Here is a 20,604-nt window from a genome sequence, read left to right on the forward strand (position 1 = left end):
AGGCATGCACCACCATACCCGGCTTGCCTATGTTTTTAATATAATTCATTAGATTATAAGTACATGTGACTAATTTTTAATAAAGGTTATGTTTAACAGACAGATCATGAAATTCCTAAAAATTTACTGATTGGCTTTCAGGAGCCAGCTTCAGCCCAGTACTGACTTTAGAGCATCGTCAGAAAAGCTGCAAGAAGCTGAGTCATGAGAAAAACCAGGGGAGAAGGTTTCTGCCCAGTGTTCCTGTCATCACTAAGATCGCAGACCTTAGATCTCAGCGAGGCTACGTGACCAAATTTTAGAGGAAGTGAAAGAACAAAGGTGCACTGGATCATTTGGGTCACATGCTTTCTGAACATACAATGGATTCCAATGTGTACTTTCCTTACCTGACCCCAAATGTGGACACTCAGGGCATTGCTCAAGTATACTGGCTCTTTTTGGATTTTTGTTTCTGCTTTGCCTTTTTCTTTGTTAGTAATTTAGGAGGAATAAATGTGGCAAAGTGTATGCAAATCATATTGAAACTCAAAACTGAAATTGCAAGGAAGGTCTAAGAGCTGCTGACCCATTAACTGAAGGCAATGGCTCAGGGATTACAGGAACTTGTGCCCAACATGGTGAACCCCAAATTGAAAGAGCTAAGAGCAATGTTTCTAGAGAAAAAAATGGGCCACCTCCATTTACATTTTCTTCTGCCAAAAGACCCTCAAGGGTATCCCCCTTAAAATTATCCACTATTTTAAGTCGAGTTAGCATTTTGTTTTCAAACACTACAATACCCAACCAACAAACTGTTAGCATCCCTGTCAAACTAACCCAGAAAGAGATGGAGATTCTATTCCTCTTACCAATATTCATACGTTCTGCTTGGTCGTTAATAAATTTCACTTTGTCAGTGTAAATGTTTTTGTAACCATTGATAAATGAGAGATACGACTTGGGAGTCACGTGAGCTCTTCGGCGGTATCTGAAAGTAGAATGTAAAAATGGCCACCTCTGTCATTCTGCTTTACTCCCATAAAATGTCCATGCGACACTCTACCCACTGTGAAATGTGTGATTCCGCAGAACGGTTCCCTACCAGCGAGGACACAGTTACGCATGCCAGAGGAGAGGTGGAAAGCGCACAGCCTCTGGTCCTTGGTCCCCGAGGGCTCTGACTTGACCCTCACTTCCACTCTAGACTTCTGTTTCCACAGATGGAAACCTGAGAGAAGAATGTCTGCTGTACTCCTCCCAGAATTTCATGAAGATCAAATAAAATAGTATATGTGGATATACTTTGACAACTCTAAGGTTCTGGACAAATCTTACCCAGTGGTTGAAATGAATTTGTGCTGTGATTGTTTTCATTCAAATGCTGTTTGCTACACACCTCTCCACTGTGAGATTCCAGCTGGGTGGGTTTGCAAAAGCAAAACCAATCTCTCCCCTGCTTCACTGAACTGGCCTTGAAATCAAGACAGACACGCTTGATTCAAATGTTCAGCTCAGTGTGGGCTTTATTAAAGAATTATATTTAACAGCAATAAACAAAAGAAATAGTTTTCTGTAGAAGAAACAAGAAGAGCTCCTTACATATAAAATTATTTTACTTTTTATATTAATTGTCCACCTTCGGATGTTTTTAAAGTATTGTGGGTTTGGATTTTGGGTTTTTTTGTTTTGTTTTGTTTTTTTGTTTTTTGTTGTTTTGAGGACTTGGGCATATATATGACTATAGTTAAAGTGTCCTATAAGACATTCAGAATATATATGACTAGCCTTAAAGCGTCCTATAAAACATTCAAAATAAACTACAACTTCAGAAAATATATTTTTTCAGAAAATATTTTTTAAAAATTGAAAAACAGGCCAAAAATTCCCAAAACAAAGAAACAGTTCTTTATATCTATATGAAAGTGAAAATTTATCTTGGCAGAAGTAGTTCAAGTCAAGGAGCAAGGAAATTTCCCTGGTAGTTAAGAATTGATGCACAGGGACTCACTAGGAGAATCTGGGAGAGTATCTGGAATTATTTAAGAGGGGTAACATGGATATGGTTTTAAGTAAAGGTAAGGGTCCAGGATAAACAAACTTTTTGAGGCAGGGACTTCCCTTAAAAATCAATGAAAGTATTACCCAAACTCTATGCAGAAAAGTAGGCATAGCTTTTCTGGAAGGTTCTGTACCCCTCCCCCAACCATCCATTAACCTCAAGGGAGGAGCTCACTGTCCTGGAATCTGTGTGGGCCCACCTTTGTTCACATCTGTCAATCTGACACAGCAACTATGATGCTTTGGGGGAAAGGCTCTAGTTTTGAACGGTTGACACCAACTTTCACACAATGAACACATTGTTACTACTCTTAGGAGTGGTTTTCCTCAGTCTATTAAAATTCTTTTTCATAATTATTTGACATAAGAGTATCAATAAAACTAAGTCATGCAAATACAAAACCTAAAGGTCCCCTTAACATAAGGCAAAAAAGAAACTTAAAAACAATGTACTTCTTTAATCTAAATAAATAATGCATTGGAATAAGAAACTAATTTTAAACAGTTCATAATGAATTAGTTAAGCCATTTTCAAAACAAAATTAAGCAAAAGAAACAGAGAGATTCATTAAGCATCTGTTACTTGGAAGCCTGAAGGGTAAAGAAGTATTTACATGTGGGCACTAGTTAATTTTTAAATATCATTTATTTGCCATCTTTCAATACATAATCACTGGAAAATCAATGCAAGAAAAATCTAAATGCAGCTGGGATTTCATGCTCAATCAATAAGAATAGCCTTTTACAGAATGTTACATTGAATTCCTCCTCGGAGGGAACTGTTGATTCCAACAGCTATCATACTTATGTAATATCACTTACCTTTGGAAATAACTTTCACAGCTCTCAGAAACCATGTCATGAAAGAGGCCCATTGTTTCTACAACTTGTCTTTTAATTTCACCAGAGCAGACAATATTATAGTCCAAAAGGAAGTAGGAGGCCACAGCAACCAGAGCCTCCTTGGGCCAACGACTGAACCAGTCCATGGTGCAACCCGATATCAAGCCAGGGAATTTCAAGGAACGGGCGCGGAACTTCTCACCAACCTGAAGATGGCAAAATGAAAAAGCATGAGGGGGCCAGGGCTGTGGCTCAGTGGTACAGCACTTATCCTCAGCACCACACGAACATAAAAATACAGGTATTGTGTCCAACTGAAACCAGAATTAAAGACAGGCAGTTAGCGTAGAATAGGCAATTGGGTAAGATCCAGAAAATGGAGGCCAGTTTGGACTTGGGAAGTTGGAAACGGCCCCTGGGAGACTGGAATATCAATGTCTCCAGAGCCCTTTGATCACCAAGATCACCTGCCTAATTCCATGAGGAAGAAGTGAAAAACAACAATGGAGGTCAGCAAACGGAGGAACTACCTTAGAGAAAAACCACTCAAAGGAGAAACCAAGTCAACTTAAAACCAAAAATAAGCCAAATGACTGGGAATACAAATCATATCTCAATGATAACCCTGAACGTTAATGGCCTAAACTCATCAATCAAAAGACACAGACTGGCAGAATGGATTAAAAAGAAAGACCCAACAATATGCTGCCTGCAAGAGACTCATCCCATAGAAAAAGACATCCACAGACTAAAGGTGAAAGGATGGGAAAAACGTACCACGCACATGGACTCAGTAAAAAAGCAGGGATTTCCATCCTTATATCAGATAAAGTGGACTTCAAGCCAAAGTTAGTCAGAAGGGATAAAGAAGGACATTTCATACTGCTTAAGGGAACCATAAATCAGGAAGACATAACGATAGTAAATATTTATGCCCCAAACAATGGTGCATCCCTGTACATCAAATAAATCCTTCTCAATTTCAAGAATCACATAGACACAACACAATAATTCTGGGTGACTTTTACCCTCCGCTGTCACCACTAGATAATATGCTATTGAATGAAACATGAATAACAGAAAACATCAGGGAGGAGATAAAAAAATTCTTAGAGGTCAATGAGAACGATGATACAACATATCAAAATCTCTGGGACACTATGAAAGCAGTACTAACAGGAAAATTCATTGCATGGAGCGCATTCCAGAAAAGAATGAGAAGTCAACAACTAAATGACCTAACAGTACAGCTCAAAGCCCTAGAAAAAGAAGAACAGAATAACAGCAAAAGTAGAAGACAGGAAATAATTAAAATCAGAGCTGAAATCAATGAAATTGAAACAAAAGAAACTATTCAAAAAATTGACAAAACAAAAAGTTGGTTCTTTGAAAAAAGTAAACAAAATAGACAAACCCTTAGCCACACTAACAAAGAGAAGGAGAGAGAAAACTCAAATTACTAAAGTTTGTGATGAAAAAGGAAATATCATGACAGACACCACTGAGATACAGAACATAATGAGAAGCTACTTTGAAAATCTGTATTCCAACAAAATAGAAACTACCAAAGGCATTGACAAATTTCTAAAGACATATGCTCCTCCCAAACTGAACCAGGCGGACATACACAATTTAAACAGATCAATATCAAGCAATGAAATAGAAGAAGCCATTAAAAACCTACCATCCAAGAAAAGCCCAGGATCAGACAGATCCTCCGCTGAGTTCTACAAGACCTTCGAAGAAGAACTCATTCCAATACTTCTCAAAGATCACCTGCCTATACTACCCCTCCCAAAAGACTGCAGACAGGGAATTGCTAATAAATGCCCCCTGGCTGCTACCTGCCCCTATGGCTCCATTTGGTCCTTCCCCGGGCCCATCTGCTTCTCACCTTTTGGCCATCCCAAGGGCATCTCCTGGGCCTACTCAGGAAAGAAATGAGGCCGGGAAAGAGCAGAAAATAAAGGAAACTTCAGTCTATAAAAGGGGCAGGGTACTCTCACTTCTTGGGATACAGAATACCAGCCAAGACCACTTTCTCCCTCCCGGAAGAAGTCTGTGTTGCTACTTTTAAATAAAACCTGCTCTAGGGCTGGGGTTGTAGCTCAGTGGTGAAGTGCTTGCCTAGCACAGGTGAGGTACTAGGTTCGATCCTCAGCACCACATAAAAATAAATGAATAAAATAAAGGTATTGTGTCCACCTACAATTAAAAAATATTTTTAAAAAAGAAAGAAAGAAAAAGCCTGCTCTCTGTGCTTGCTTGGCGTCCTTCTCTAATGCTCAAACCTCAACATTTGAGGAAGCAGAACTCATCACTGATAACTGGGGATATCACAACTATGACTAAAAGTATTTTTTAAAAAAGCATGAGAAACAGAGGAATTATCAGTCAGCTAAAGAGAGATGGAAGCATGCTGAGCCAAAGTACAAAAACAAACTCTTCTTGGGCTGCAACAGTGTACAAATTTAACATTCAGAAGAAGGAAGGTGATGCACTCCACTCATCCTGTTCTGGGACTACATCGGCACTTTAGGATTCCATTCCAGGAACGACCTTCTAAGAGAAAACTGGCAACACTGGGAGAGAGAGGACAAGGACAATGAAGAACCTGGACTCTGGGACAAGTGCAGAAGGCTGTAGGATCAGATGCTTGCTCTAAGAAAGAAACTACTTAGGGATCCTGCAAAAACGTCCTCCACATATCTGAAAAGCTTTACGTGGGACAGGAACTGGGTTCATTTTACAAGGTAAAATCAGAAGCAGAGGAGAAACATACAGAGACAAAATTCAATTGATCATAAAGAAGAGCTCTGGAAATCAGATGATCTAAAACTGAAGCAGGCAACTTTGTGGATTAGCGAGACCTCACAGAGCTGTCCTGTGGAACTCTGTGTGACAATGGAAATGTCCTATGGATGTCATTTCCAGCTTGGTAGCCATTAGTTGCACATAGTCATTGTTCACTGGAAATAGGGCTAATGGGACTAAGGAATGGAAGTTTTATTTTTATATAATTTTAATGAATAAAAACTTAAATAGCCATATATGATTAATGGCTACTGTACCAGGCAGCACAGCGAACTAGAGATATTCAAACCTACACCAGCGACTTTCTAGATGGTATGTCCATAATGGAGGGATAGTTGGAGATTTGGAGATTGTATCATCAAATTCCTTAAAATTCAAACAATATATCTCTTGGTAATTAATGAAAATTGTAAGCTCAGCCATAATTTCTAATAATATGAATATTTTAAACAATCATGCTGGTAATTAGATGTTGATCAATGGAGATTGGTGGCAAAAGTGTTCATTGTAATTCAGTGAAACAAATGTTAATTTCTGAGCAAATATCTCATCAGAGAAGAGAGACTATAAGGGCACTTTTAAATAAGTAGCGCCTCTTGCATAGATAAAAGAAAAATAGAGGAAGACTCACTGGAGAGAAGCAGAGAACAACATGCAAGTTCTTTCTGGATCTGGAAATGAAGTACTCATACAGATTATCAAAGGTCGGAGGGTGACGGGGCAGCTCCCGTTTCATCACGGATATTAGTCCTTGGGTGATTTCATCCATCTCATCCCGTGCAAACAAATTGGAGATCTTTGAGGAACAGATAAGAAAGCATTCCATACTTTAAGAGTTCCCCACACTGCCAAAGTTTGGTCCTTCTCCACCCCCCACATGTCACTGTGTTTCATATTTTCTTTCTGCACCTCCACAGCCAAATGCCTGTTTGGCCAGATATTGCCAACGTAACTTTCTATTGATCAAAAGAAAATTATATTTCCCTATGCACAAATAGATATCATCAAAAAAAAATATTTTGTGGCTTAGTGGTAAAGCACGCCTGGGTTCAATCCCTGGTACCAAAACAAAAACAAACAAAAAAGCAAAACAACAAAACAAAACAAAAATGTCCCCACCAAGCTGATCAACTCCTTAAAATGTCCAGTGATTAGTCAGTCTTCTCAAATCTGGCTCCAAGATATTTAACCTGCTCTTGCACCATTAAGCATGAGTATCACCACTGTGCAGGGCAGAGTTAAAGGTGGTGCGCTTGCAGGGCTGGCCCTTGGCTGGCCTCTGGGAACTTGACTTTGGGGATGCCTCCTCCATTACTAATTGGCAAGGCTGTTCCTCTGTGCCTGGATTGTGCATGCAAACACTGTGATGGACAGTAAACACCTGCCCTCCCCCTGGAGCCTGGAACTTTGGCATGTGAGGTGAGCCAAGGAGGACTACATGACCAGCTCTTAGTGAAACCACTGGACTCTGGGTCTCACACAGGCTGCCCTGAGAAGAAGCACAGTGTACCTGTTCCTGCACCTCATCCTGGGACAGCACATTCTGTATCGCCCTCTTGGAGGCAGCACAGGATGCCTGCACATGGCTTCCTCCTGACTCCGGTGATGACTTTTCCCTTGCTGATCCCTCTGTGCACTCTCACTGCGTTGCTGTAACCCATCTTAGCCACAAGTGCAACTCTGTGCTGAGCCCTGTGAGTCCTTCTAATGAAGTGTCAAGCACACGAGTGGTCACGGAAGTGCTGATACAAGTGGTATCAGAAGCGGCAACACCAACACCCCCTTCAGATAACTCAATTCTTAGAACCACTCTATACTCCTGACTAGAAAACAAATGGATAGAGACGTCTCCTAAAATAAATGATAGGACCGAACTGAAGATTAAAGAGACAAGTAAGGAACCATACTTAAAATAGAACAAATTATACAAAACAAATCTAGCGGTGGGCAGAGTTCATTTCACATAAACTACAAAAAATTGACTAAATCTCATTTCTCAAATCAAGAATGTGATAAATGGCCTCACTTGTTTATGAAGGGTGGCTTCTTTTCCCACATAACTATAATTCACATTTTTACCATAGGGGCTTTTTCTCTACTCCTGAGACCTACCTCCCCTGAAGACAGCAAGTTGTTAAGGTATTCTAGAAATGCCTCGTCTTTTATCTCATTGTCAGTAAAGATGAAGGTGATGCCTTTCCCTTCAGCACCAGCAACTTTGTACAAAGATTTTAAGTCATCTGTTAGATTATTGACGTTATAAGACCTAAAAATAGAAGTGATAGGAAATGTAAAATTAAACACGTGTGTGTGTGTGTGTGTGTGTGTGTGTGTAGCCAAGACTTATTCTCAAAACCAAAATCCTAAGTGGGTTGTAGTTCTAAATGTGAAAGTAGTACATTTTACTTGTAAATGTGAAGGAAATCATAGGTAAATCTCTTTGTGACCTTGGGAAACAATGATTCTTAAACAATACAAAGAACATGAAACATGAAACATGAAGGCTAAAAGATTTGATAAATTTTCATTGAAAATAAGATCCACTAAGGGAGTAAAAAAGCAAGTCAATAACTTGGAGGAGGTATTTGCAATCTGCAGTCTTAATTATACCCAATTATACATAAAGTATTTCTAACAGTCAATAAGAGAAAAAGCATCATAATTCAATTTTTTATGTTTTTTTTAATATGTGGATGCTAATTCACAATAAGCAGGAGCTAGGGGCTAGGATGAAAAGAGGTGCTTTGGATCAGACAGAGGGAAGTGAAGGGGGGCAAGGGGTATGGGGGTAGGGAGGATAGTAGAGAGAGTCAGACATTATTACCTTACGTGCAGTAACTCTACCCCATGTACAACCAGAAGAATGAGAAGTTGTACTCCATTTATGTATGATGTGTCAAAATGCATTCTACTGTCATGTGTAACTAATTAGAACAAATGAAAAAGAAAAACAAAAAACCTATTTATTTAAATGGGCAAATGAGGTTATCCAAACGGCCAACAAAAGATGAAAAAGTGAAGCACACTGGTAGTCATTTGGGAAATGCAAACTGAAACCACAATGAGACAGCAAGACACCCACAATGCCAAGGGTGGGCAAGGATGCAGAGCGAACGAAACCTATGCCAACCACTGATGGAAATGTAAACTGGTACAACGACTCCGGAAAAGTCCTTTGTAGATTTTTATGGTTTGGATATAAGGTGTTCCCCAAAAGCTCCTGTGTTGATGCAGGAATATTCAGAAGTGAAATGATTCAATTGTGACAGCTGCAACATATCAGCCCATCCTCGTCTGAATGGACTGACTGGGTGATACCTGGAGGCACATGGGGCCTGGCTGGAGCAGGTGTGCCACTGGGGTGTGCCCTGAAAGGATATGTCTTCCCTGTGACCCCCTTCCCCTTTGGTTCCTGGCTGCCATGCATGGAGCGGGCTCTTCCACTGTGCCCTTCATGATATCTGCCTCACCCTGGGCCCAGAGCAATGAAGTTGGCCCATCATGGACTACAGCTCTGAAATCATGAGCCAAATAAACGATTCCTCCTCTGTCTTTGTCAGGCATTTTGGTCACACCAATGAAAAGCTGACAAACGCACAGATTCATAAAGCTGAATATCTGCATAATCTATATCCAGCTGTATTACCTCTAGGTGTATACTTAAACGTGTATAAGAATATTCAGAAACACTATCTGTCAAAAACCAAATATTTTTGAACAGTGTAATGGATAAATGGATGGTGGTGATATACTACATACACCAACAAGAATGAACAAACAATTGCTACATACAGCATCGTGGATGACTCTCACGTAGTACAAGAATAGCAATGGGTAACCAAACAGCAAAACCAGCATGACTCAAAAGTTCAAAATTAGGAAAAACTAACCATCAGGCTTACCCTCAGGGTGGTAATGACAGAGAGGTGACACAGGGATTCTTCAGGGAACAAGGAGAGTTGTATTTCTTTGTCTGTGGGCTGGCTAGGTGTACTTTGTGACACCCGTGATTTGTGTATGTTCCCTTATATAGATAATACATAAATAAAAGCTTAATTAAAAGTTACACCAAACTTTTGCACTTTTTTAAAAATCAAACATTTAACTCCATAGAAATTAACTCCTGAAAACGTATGTCATTTTTTTTTCCTTTATCCTACCTGGTTAATGTTATCTGGAATATCTGATATCCAGCTATAAAAGAGGCCAATCTTGAAAGACTTTGTTTTCCTGAACCACCGACACCCACCAGCAATGCGTTTCCACAGGAAGTTCGAATTACACGTGAAATCTGTTTTGAAATTTTTAAAATATTTATTAGAAACAAAGGATGCAAAAAAAAAAAAAAAAAAAAAGAAACAAAGGATGCAAATATTTACATTCTCTTGCACTCTAGGGCTCCAACATTTGACCATATGATTCTAGACTATATTAGATTTTTTTCCTTATAACAGTGTATCTTGGGATGGTAAAAATTAAAGTTTCGTGGTTATTTATCCAACTCAAGTTCTTTCTTTGCCCATCTGTTTGCATCATGACAAAATAGAACAAATTGGTTTTACTCTTCTATTTTGCAACTATTCTGGGTGTGTATTCTTAATTTTATTATTATTTTTAGATTCCATGGATGATGAAGTTTGCTCTTCCCAATCCACAGAAGATGTGAAAAGTCTAATATACTGAATCTTGAGGACACCTGTCTCTACAACAAATACTGCCTCTATCAGGTCTCTGCCAACAAAATATTTTTTTAAAAGCACCAACATTCTACTTACAGAGTAGATGTTTGTAGAACATCTACAGAGTGATGTTTGTAGAAAAAGATTTAGAGAGACAGTCTTCACTCTTGTATTGCTTTTCTATAACTGATTCCCTCAATGAGAACTGGAGTCAAATGGTGGTTTAAATCTCACATGGGCCATTTGAAGACATTGCTAAGAGGCTGTATTTTACATTAACATCACTCATTAAAAAGAATCTAGGTGGATCACTAAATCTATTAATGTCATAAAAATAATATTTTTAAGTCAAAATAATTTTATAATTTTTTTGGGGGGTGCTGGGGATTGGGAATCAAACCCAGGGCCTTGTGCTTACAAGGCAAGCACTCTACCAACTGAGCTATCTCCCCAGCCCTCAAAATAATTTTATAATTTTTACAAAACATAAGCAATAAAGTAACAATGGCACAAAAACAAAACTTGAAAAGTCTTTGTGCATTATAATCAATCCAGCAACTTCTAATTTAACATACTGGACATTATAGGAATTATGTCTTTGTCTTACATTAAATCCTGTCTCCTTAACACTACTCTTGAGGTGTTTAATGATTAGTATGTTATTAGTCTGTGTAGATTTTTTAATGATATGATATTATATAGGTTTTTAAATGATGCTTAATAGATCTGGAAACATGCTAATCACTTCTGAGGTTCTACACTAGAACAGGGTCTCAGGCCTCCAACACCTAGCCACAATAGGTGCTCAGTTATTAAGTGTTGGACAACCTTAGGACACATGGGATTTCACCAGCTCTGACTCCTCTTGATCAATCTTCTCCATTCCATAGCTTCCTTTCTTGGAAGAACTCCTTTTCAATCAACCAATTACATAAGCAAACAACTTCTTTCTATAACTCTTCAGGCTTGAATCAAACCATGCTCCCTTCCAGTGCTACCTCCAGTAAGCTTCTCTTTTCTCATCAGCACCGCACACTGCCTTACCCCTTTCCCCATCAGTCTACCCATAATCCATTGGCCAGTCATGAAATAGGCGCTTGTCAAGCTTTGTCTTTTCCTCCATGGGGAACAAGATTCTCATGATATCACAACAGAATTCAAGGAGGGTCTATTTCTTCACAGATTCTCCACCTTCCTCTTTTGGAAGGTGAAGAAACTCTTTGACTCAGGCAGCCCAAACCTCTGAACACAAAAACCATGAATTTGCTCTTGAAAAACATTTGCTGCCCAGCAGGTTGATTCAACCTGGAGTTTCTTATTCAGACTTGATTTCACTGACCCAACCTGTGTATACCCTTACAGAAGGGTAAACACAGGTGCCTGATCTACCTACCTTATGAATTTATCCTCCCGCAATAGGTTTACCTATGAAATGCACTAAGCTTTGACATCATCTAATTATTATCAGATTATTATCTAATCCACAGTTTAGAACCTTAATTAGATGGGTCATTGCATCTTTAAAAAACACCAAGTCAAGAGAAGTTCCTCTAATGATTTCGTTGAACTGCCTCTGATAAAACTGCAGTTTTTCAGCCAAAAATTCAAAGGACGGTATCTGTAGATGGGGAAAGAGAGAAAATAATACTTAAGATACAAATATTTTTAAAGTCATAATTATAAAGGCACTCAAAAGTAATTATTTTTTAAAAAAATTTTTAAACTTGATGGACATCCAGGGCTTTGTCACTTGTTAGTCTACTTTTAGTTATTTCCATTTTCAGAGGACTGAAACCGAGCCACATTAGTTGGCTTCCAGTACAGAATCATTTCTGACCTTTCCCTTCAAGAGGCCTAGCACCAATTCCCAGTCATGCCAATCAACAATAGAACACAGCATAAATTTTCTCCATTGCATCTGCCTTTTAATACTGTTTCTGGCTTTTTAAAATGTATACTTTTAAACAAATCTTTGATGTTCCAAAGTAAAAACTCATCCCCTCATTTTGCAAATTATTCCCTCCCATTGACTTCTTTGCTCTACATTCACTTTAGAATTACTTTGTTAAGTGACCTCATTTAAAAAAAAAAAAAATCCCTTTGAAGCCCGGCATGGTGGCACATGCCTATAATCCCAGTGTCTTGGGAGGTTGAGGCAGAAGGATCATGAGTTCAAAGCTGGCCTCAGCAAAAGCAACTCAGTGAGACCCTGTCTCTAAATAAAATACAAAATAGGGCTGGGGATGTGGCTCAGACCCTGAGTTCAATCCCCAGTATCCACCCCCGAAACAAAATCCCTTTGGAATCTTGTTTTGAATTTCATTAAACATATATATGTACATATTTTTATATAAATTTAGGAAGAATGATGTGTTTTCTACTTAGTCAAGTTTTATAGCTCAGAATTGCTGCTGTTGGGTGAAAAGTCATATATATATATATATTTTTTTTTTTTTTTTTAAAGTTGGCAATGGACCTTTATTTTATTTATTTATACATGGTGCTGAGAATCAAACCCAGTGCTGTGCTAGGCAAGTGCTCTGCCACTGAGTCACAATCCCAGCCCTGAAAAAAGACGTTCAAGTTATATTTTTCTACCTTGTGATTGTTGGCAAGGGCTGGCAAACTTTCTGTAAAGGCAAGATGGTACATACTTTAGGCTTTGGAGCCCATGCAATATCTGTTGCGATACTCCACTCTGCCTTCGCAGGGCAAATGCAGCCCCAGACAGTAAGTGAACAGATGGGTGTAGCCGTGTTCCAATAAAACTTTATTTAGGAACACCGAAGTTAGAATTCTGTATAGTTTTTATGTGTCACCCAGTATTATTCTTCTTTTGATTTTTTTCCTAAGCACTGAAAAGTGTAAAACTCTTCTTATCTCACAAGTCTAACAAAAACAGGCAGCTGGCAAGACTAGCGAATTGACCAACCCCTGATGGAGCACATTTATTGAGTTTCATATTTATGTAACACTTGATCAACTTGCTGAATTCTTACTAGTTAAAACAGATTCAAAATCCTTTTGGATTATATAGATAATCCTGTCATCTACCAATAATTTGTGTTTTTTTCCCCCTACATGGTAGTAATATCTATTTTTAACTATTAAAGTATATTATTAATTTAACATCTATTTTAATTGTGGTGCACCGTCAAGATGTTCAAAGCATTATTAAATAAAGTGGTGATAGTAGGCATACTTGTTTTACAACTGGGTTTAAGAAGATTGCTTCTAGATTTCCTTGAAAGAAATGTTTTACTTGGTGCATACCAATCACAGCACAAAAATAACTTAGAATTTATGGCAACTCAGTGGTGGATTTAGGTACAGAGGGCAATATCTAGTGAGGTGAGTGATCCAAAAAACTCTTTTAAGAGATGGAAATTTGTTCAGTGGATTAGACAGAGGGAAAATGAAGAGAAGGGAGGGGAGACAGGAACAGGAAAGTCAGTGGAGTGAGTCAGATATAACTTTCCTATGTTCATATATGTGAAACTTCACATCATGTTTAACCACAATAATGGGTTCCTACTAGAATAAGTTATACTATGTATAACATGTCAAAATATACTGTCATGTATATCTAAAAAGAACAAATAAAACATTTTTAAAAAGAGATGTAAATTTTTAAAAGAGAACCAGATGGAAATGAATACCAGTTCGTAGATTTTGGGTACTTCAAACACAGTGTCTTCAGGTTCATCACCGGTTGGTTCAGGCATCTCACGAAGAAAATCCACAAAGTATGGTTCAGGCAGAATAGCTGATGCTGCTTCGGAGCTAATATTTTCTTCAACGGCACGAATAAGATGTACGTTAAACCAGTGCTCATCTTCAGGAGTTATAAATCTGAAAGAAAAATGTACCAGTAAGGATAAAAAATGTGAAAGCATCTTTTCTAGCTGAACACAGTCTGAGCCTCCCTCCAATTGCCCTTAGGCCCAATTCTGCACCTTCCTCACCTCAAGACAGGGAAACGGTATGTCCCACATTTTGACAAAAAGGACATGACTCCATTAAGACAATAACTGCTTACAGGAAACACAGATGAATCACTTAGGTGAGACCTGTGGGCCCTAAAACTTGCAATAGAAGAGCAGACTCGATGATTAGTGGCAGGTAAGTGTCCTCTTTCTGGGTTAGGGGACACACAGTGCATGAAGGTCCTTCAAACTTACAGTATCAAGAGGAAAAAAGGATGAAGGGGAACGAGCATTTGATGAGTATCACCTGTGCATGAGAAACTGCGGTACACCCTTCACAGGTTTGTGAGACTGGCATTAAACATGTATTAAAGATGAGGAGATGGCGACTCAAAGATTACTGAAACCAGATTTCATCGTACAAAACCTACACAGAGTTCACTACACAACTCAGGTTTGCTGCTGAGTTTTATCAACACTTAGATGATGTGGTGATGTATAAAGATGTATAAAGAGTCTGCAATACCAGACTCACAACTTGGCAGAGCATTTTTTTTAAGGTGATCCCGGTGGAAAAGACCATCAGTGCCTTATAAAAGATATTGAAACTAAAGGCACTACTCAGTTGATCTGAGTAGAAAATGCAAGAATCAAACTGCTTGCATAAATGTCTCAGGTGGCACGTTTAAACTCAAGGGCCGTAATAGTCACCTGTCTGCGATTACTCTGTTGCACTCGTGTTTGAAAAGTGACATGAGGACAGACATTGAACTACACTCCTCAGCCTTTATGGTTAACATTCCTTGCCAAATCCTGGAAAGATCACGAAGATTAAAGATGTAATGAAATTTAGAAGGAGTTGGCAGCATCTTCATCTAGTGAAAAAAAATTAATATTCTCAATTAGTTTTCAGATACAAAAAGTAGAACTGTTTTTAGAACTATTTCTATCTCACAAATTGTATTTTAGACAAAATAGGCTGAGCAAATAAATCAAGTTCATATTTTTGTCATAGCACTGACAAGAAAAAAACACAACATAAATAAATCAAGGGAATTTAAAAGACCATCAAGCCCTTGAACAGGATGGATTCAAGAATAATGCACTAGACGCAGATTCCAAAGCCTTGGTCTCCCACCATTAGTGGTTCTGAGCCATTCATTTCCCCCTGAATTCTTAAGAACTATATGAGCTGTGGGACAAATCACCTCTAATCATTGTTAATTTTACTCGTGTATATATGGAAATATGTCATAACAAGTAAAACTGAACATCAGCTGGTTATCTTGCAGGTAAAAACAATAAATGTTCACTTCTGAAGTCAATAACAACTATCTTCTATAGACTGCTTTGATTAAAGTCCTCAATGCATTTGGATTTCCATAAATATATTTCTGGATCATAACCTCAATTTCACTATGGGCACCCAATTCAATCAATATCTTTCACATACTTGGATAGCTATAATCAGCCAACAGGCAAGACAGACACGCAGCTGTAAGAGGTGGTTTTCTGTCTTCAGTGTGCAAGCACAAACATGGTATTCAGCCATGCTAATTTACTTACTATTTCCACCAACCTCTAGTATCTAAAATAACAAAGCTATAACAACAACACATTCTTCCTCAGAGAGATGTCAATGAAGGGGTTCACTGGAGGTATTGCTGGTGTGGAAAGCAAAGGTCTTAATTGATATCATCACCATCATTTTTGAAAGTAAAAACAACCATCATTTGGGTGATACAAAGCAAACTCCCCACACCATTAATCCAGGAAAGTAAATGCTCTCTTCAGTACCTATTCATAGAATAACCCCTTCCTATATTGAAAAAGTGCCCTATTGAGTTCAAAGAGTAATTTTTGCAGGCTAATTCACAGTACAAGTTAAAACAGCAGGAAGCATGGCGAGACGGAAAGAGGTGTTATTTTATCTATCGCCTCTCAATTTCCCTCTTTGCTCAGTTCCATTGCAAGATAAAATGTTCATTCTACCCATTAAAATATAAAACACACATTTATACTATAAATATGTTAAAAAAAAAAAAATACCCAGAGGGGTAAGGTTGTATAGATGCTGCTTTTTTTTTTTTTTTTTCATGGTAAGACTGTAGCTACAGTGGCTGCCATTGGCAAGGGAAGCAATCTATAAAGAGAACTTGTTTTGTTTGTTTTTTTAAAGTTCCTTTCTTTTCCTCTTCTTCTCATTATATATTAATCTGGTTCTTCCCTTTGCTTCACTATCTCTTAAGTTTGGTTTTGTGTTTTTGGTACTGTGGATTGAACCCAGGGTCACCTAACCACTGTACGACATCCCCAGTCACTTTTATATTTTATTTAGAGACAGAGTCTAGCTGAGTTGCTTAGGGCCTTGCCAGGTTGCTGAGGCTGGCTTTGAACTTGCAATCCTCCTGCCTGAGCCTCCCCAGAGGCTGGGATGACAGGCGTGCACCACTGCATGCTGGCTCCCCTTCAATTTTGTTGTCTCTTTTCCTCACCTGTTTCTGCTTTAAAACTATCTAAAGTAATAGAAAGGTGGGGGGCAGGACGAGGCAAGAGTAGATCAAAAGAGTGCTTTGTAAAGATGGATGATAAGAAAAAAAGACTCAAAGGAGGCTGCTTATTTGGTGGAGGGGAAGGCAGAAAGATTCATTCTGATGAGTGAAGACCCGACAGCACAGTTAGAGAAAAGCTAAGTCCTCTGCCATCAATAAAGATTCCATTCTAGTGAGGAGTCTGGCAACACAGGAAATGGAAACATTCATAAATAGACAATAATGATAAAAGTTAAATTTAAAAAAGTAGGTCCGGGAGACAGATAATGACTGGTGGGGAGACACGGGCAGCAGAGCATTGAAGAAAGTTCCTCTGAAGGAAAGAATGATAGAATAAGCAAGACAAAGAATAATAAGGAAGGATCCAGCCACATGAGAACCCTGGAGAGCTCAAGGACCAGCAGAAGAGTGGTAGGGGAGAAGAGCTAAGCAGAGGCCAGCTCAGATGGGCCAATTATAAATGTACCTGGTGATTGTAAGAAAGAGCAACAATCTCCAATTGACATTTTTTTTTTTTTTGGTACCAGGGATTGAACCCAGGAACACTTAACTACCAAGCCACAAACCCACCCCTTTTAAATATTTTATTAGAGATGGGGTTTCATTAAGTTGCTTAGGGGCCTCACTAAATTACTGAGGCTGGCTTTGAACTTGTGATCCTCCTACCTCAGCCTCTTGAGTTGCTGGGATGACAGGTGTGCACCATTGCACCCAGCTCTGATTTACTTTTGTAAAATGTAATTCTAGGACAGTGTAAAGAACAGACTCCAGGGGGCAGAAAGAAAGCAGGGGTCTAGTTAGGAAGTCCTGCAGGTCAGAGGATGGATGAGGGAAGCATCTATCCTATGTCCTGGTGAGATGGGGAGGAACACTTGGCTTTGGGATATATTTCAAAGGAGAGATGGTCAACTTGCTAATGGAGAGGATACAGGCACCAAGACAGACAAACCAAGGATGGCACCCCGTGTTTCAGCCTGAGAAGCAGGATACCGGATGTTGCTGTTAACTAACATACAAAAAGACCAAAGGATAATCAAGTGTAAGGACACTGAAGAGTCCTTACTGACTAGAAACCAAGCTGGTTAGAAATCAGTTTAGAGTCAACCAGCGAGGCCTGGGTGGAGGTACTGAGTCTGAAGTCATCAGCACGGAGATGGTGTCAAAAGCCTTGGAGCTGTACAAGACCAGTGAAGGAAAGATGCAGACAGAGAAGAGGCCCCCCACCACCCCTGAGGTGAGACCAGGAGCATCCAAGGATTTGGAGACAAGAAGAGGGGGACTTTACAGAGGTAGCTGATGAGATAGGAGGAAGAATAAGAGTACGGGGACCCTGTGAGGCCAAGAGAAGAAAGTATGTTAGAGGGATCGTTTATGTCCAAAGCTCCTAAAAAATCAAATATGAGGAAGAAGAAAATTGAACTTGGCAAGATTGGGGTCTTTGGGGACCTTGATCCAAGCAGTGGGATTGAACACTTGTGCGAAATGGGTTCAAGAGATAGTGAGCAGTGAGGGAGTGCAGCCAGGAAACCTGGTAACAAAGACTACTGATGCAAGAACAGCAGGAAGCCCCAAGCTTTCCAGAAAACCATGCATACAAGCGCATTCCATTGAATAATGACCTAGTGGAAAAAGGATGGATCTCTTCATCTCAGACACTCACAGACCCTGGCATTCATTTTTCCATTTCTTTAAGAGGCAGAACAGCATGTGCAAAGGCCCTGTACCAGGTATCAGGATGTGATCATCGAAGGAGACTGAGCGAAGGGCATTTCATAGGAAGCACCCAACACCTCTCTGATCATTCTGTATCCAGAACTCCCCTGGGCCACCCAGGAATCTGAAAGCCTGACCGACTCCAGGTTTCCTAGGACACAAGCACCTGTCCTGATGTGTTCAATTGGCTTAATGAACATACAACAAACTAAAACAACAACTGCTTATGCCAATTTTTGGCAAATATACCAAGCTTGGTTTTTTTTTTTTTTTTTTTAATCTCAAACATACACTTACTGGTCTTCTTGTGGGTACTGCCTCTGGTTACCTGGTAACCAAGCTTGGCATACGGCACTGACTTGTGGATTAAAACTAGCCTATTTCATCAAGAACACTCTCCATTCACTTAGTAACTCAAGATGCATCTCTAAGAAAGGCACAAGTTAGACTTCAAGTCTTAGGCAGCTGAGAATATCTGGAAATCCAGATATTAAATACAACTCAGAGTATCAGGTGGAAAAGCAGCATTCTTGTTTCTGCAAAATTCTACTTTATCTGGCATGTCCTGTCTGGTTTATGGCGATGTCTTGGACATAGGGAAAACATCATTCAGTCAGAATACTTGCTACCCAGAAGGAAAACGGGTCATAAATCAATTTGAGCAGCTAATTTGCCTTTCCTAAAAATCACTACTATGTATGATGTTACAACTTAAAGAACTGCAAGGTGAGACCTAGACTGAAGAACAGTTGACTTTAAAAAATAAAAAATAAACTACAGATAAGAAAGTATCCTGTACCTTCGTCCACTGCCACAACACTCTGCCCGTTGAGACTAACTGCATAATCATCTCACATATTTCAGGTTTGAACTTTCTACAAGGATCAAAGTATCCACAGCCAATAATTCCTGGAAAATAAACAAGATTGAAGATACAAGTTTGCTAAAAGATTACAAGGTGCGTGTTTATCCCAGTGAATAAATCATTACAAGACAGACTAAGCTGGGGATGTTAAGGATCTCTCCCATAGGACCAGTTACGACGGAGACAGCAGTGGCCCAGCTACACTTAGTGAGAAGCATGTCCTCTTAGTGAGGAGCATTTCATCCTCCCAATACCCATGAGAAAGGCTATGCGGTGGATATTATGATGATGATCATCCCCACAAGCTTAGCAACCTGCTCATGGCACATGGCTTGAATGCAGGCGAATCTGTGAACCCAGGCAGACTGGCTCCAGAGTCTGTAAATCAGCATTCAGCCGAAGCCTCTGAGAGCTCAAAAGAGCTTAGCAACTACTCCCTCGTCTTAGAGAGGAGACTGAGCCCAGACAGAAAAGGAAATCATTTAAGGTCACATGGATTGGTTATTGACTGAGCTGAAATTAGGACCCACATCTCCTGACTGACCTGATCTAGGCTCATAGCCATTCCTAGAGAATGCCCAGCACAGCGACAGTCTGATTGACAGCTTCACCCTGGGAAAGGACTAGGTTGTAGGTTTATAGACTATTCTCTTTTGTAGGGGGCGGGTACTGGTATTGAACTCAGGGGGAATCAACCACTGAGACACAGCCCCAGTCCTATTCTGTATTTCATTTAGAGACAGGGTCTCACTGAGTTGCTTAGCACCTTGTTTTTGCTGAGGCTGGCTTTGAACATGTGATCCTCCTGCCTCAGCCTCCAGAGCCACTGGGATTACCAACCTGTGCCACCACACCCAGCTGTAGACTATTCTTAAAGTCTCAAAATGCCTTTGGTTCAGACTACAAAAAGAGACTTGCTTTATTCCCCTTCAGTGAGTCTGTGTAGTAAGATTGACGGTTCTGAGCATGGTATTTTCAGAGGTCTAAAGTAACTGGGGCTTATTCACATAGAAGAAGAGTTGCCTTCAGGAGACACATAATTGCCCTCCAAGGTCACAGGTGGTTGTTCTAGATACCAGTAAGACCTTTCTGCTCCCTGAAATCCTATATTCTAGATTTCCACCTTCCTGTAGGACAGGTGCATTATAAGCAGCACATGGAATCAGAAAACA

The 20,604-nt window shown here is 39.5% G+C and overlaps 1 protein-coding gene across 1 annotated transcript in view; it reads right to left on the reverse strand.

The window, feature by feature from the left end:
- Window positions 1–20,604, reverse strand: part of DNAH8 (dynein axonemal heavy chain 8) — a gene marked incomplete at its 3' end in the record, with an annotated part of 249,573 nt that overhangs the window by 100,005 nt on the left and 128,964 nt on the right. The window contains exons 54-62 of the mRNA XM_079148326.1: window positions 19,367–19,476; window positions 15,014–15,177; window positions 14,036–14,228; window positions 11,872–11,994; window positions 9,858–9,988; window positions 7,810–7,963; window positions 6,329–6,493; window positions 2,863–3,089; window positions 852–970 (exon numbers count right to left, since the gene is read on the reverse strand). Of these exons, the coding sequence (XP_079004452.1) occupies window positions 852–970; window positions 2,863–3,089; window positions 6,329–6,493; window positions 7,810–7,963; window positions 9,858–9,988; window positions 11,872–11,994; window positions 14,036–14,228; window positions 15,014–15,177; window positions 19,367–19,476 (1,386 nt within the window). The remainder of the gene's footprint in view (window positions 1–851; window positions 971–2,862; window positions 3,090–6,328; window positions 6,494–7,809; window positions 7,964–9,857; window positions 9,989–11,871; window positions 11,995–14,035; window positions 14,229–15,013; window positions 15,178–19,366; window positions 19,477–20,604) is intronic.

This window comes from Sciurus vulgaris, assembly GCF_902686455.1.
Source record: "Sciurus vulgaris genome assembly, chromosome: 7".
NCBI lineage: Eukaryota > Metazoa > Chordata > Mammalia > Rodentia > Sciuridae > Sciurus > Sciurus vulgaris.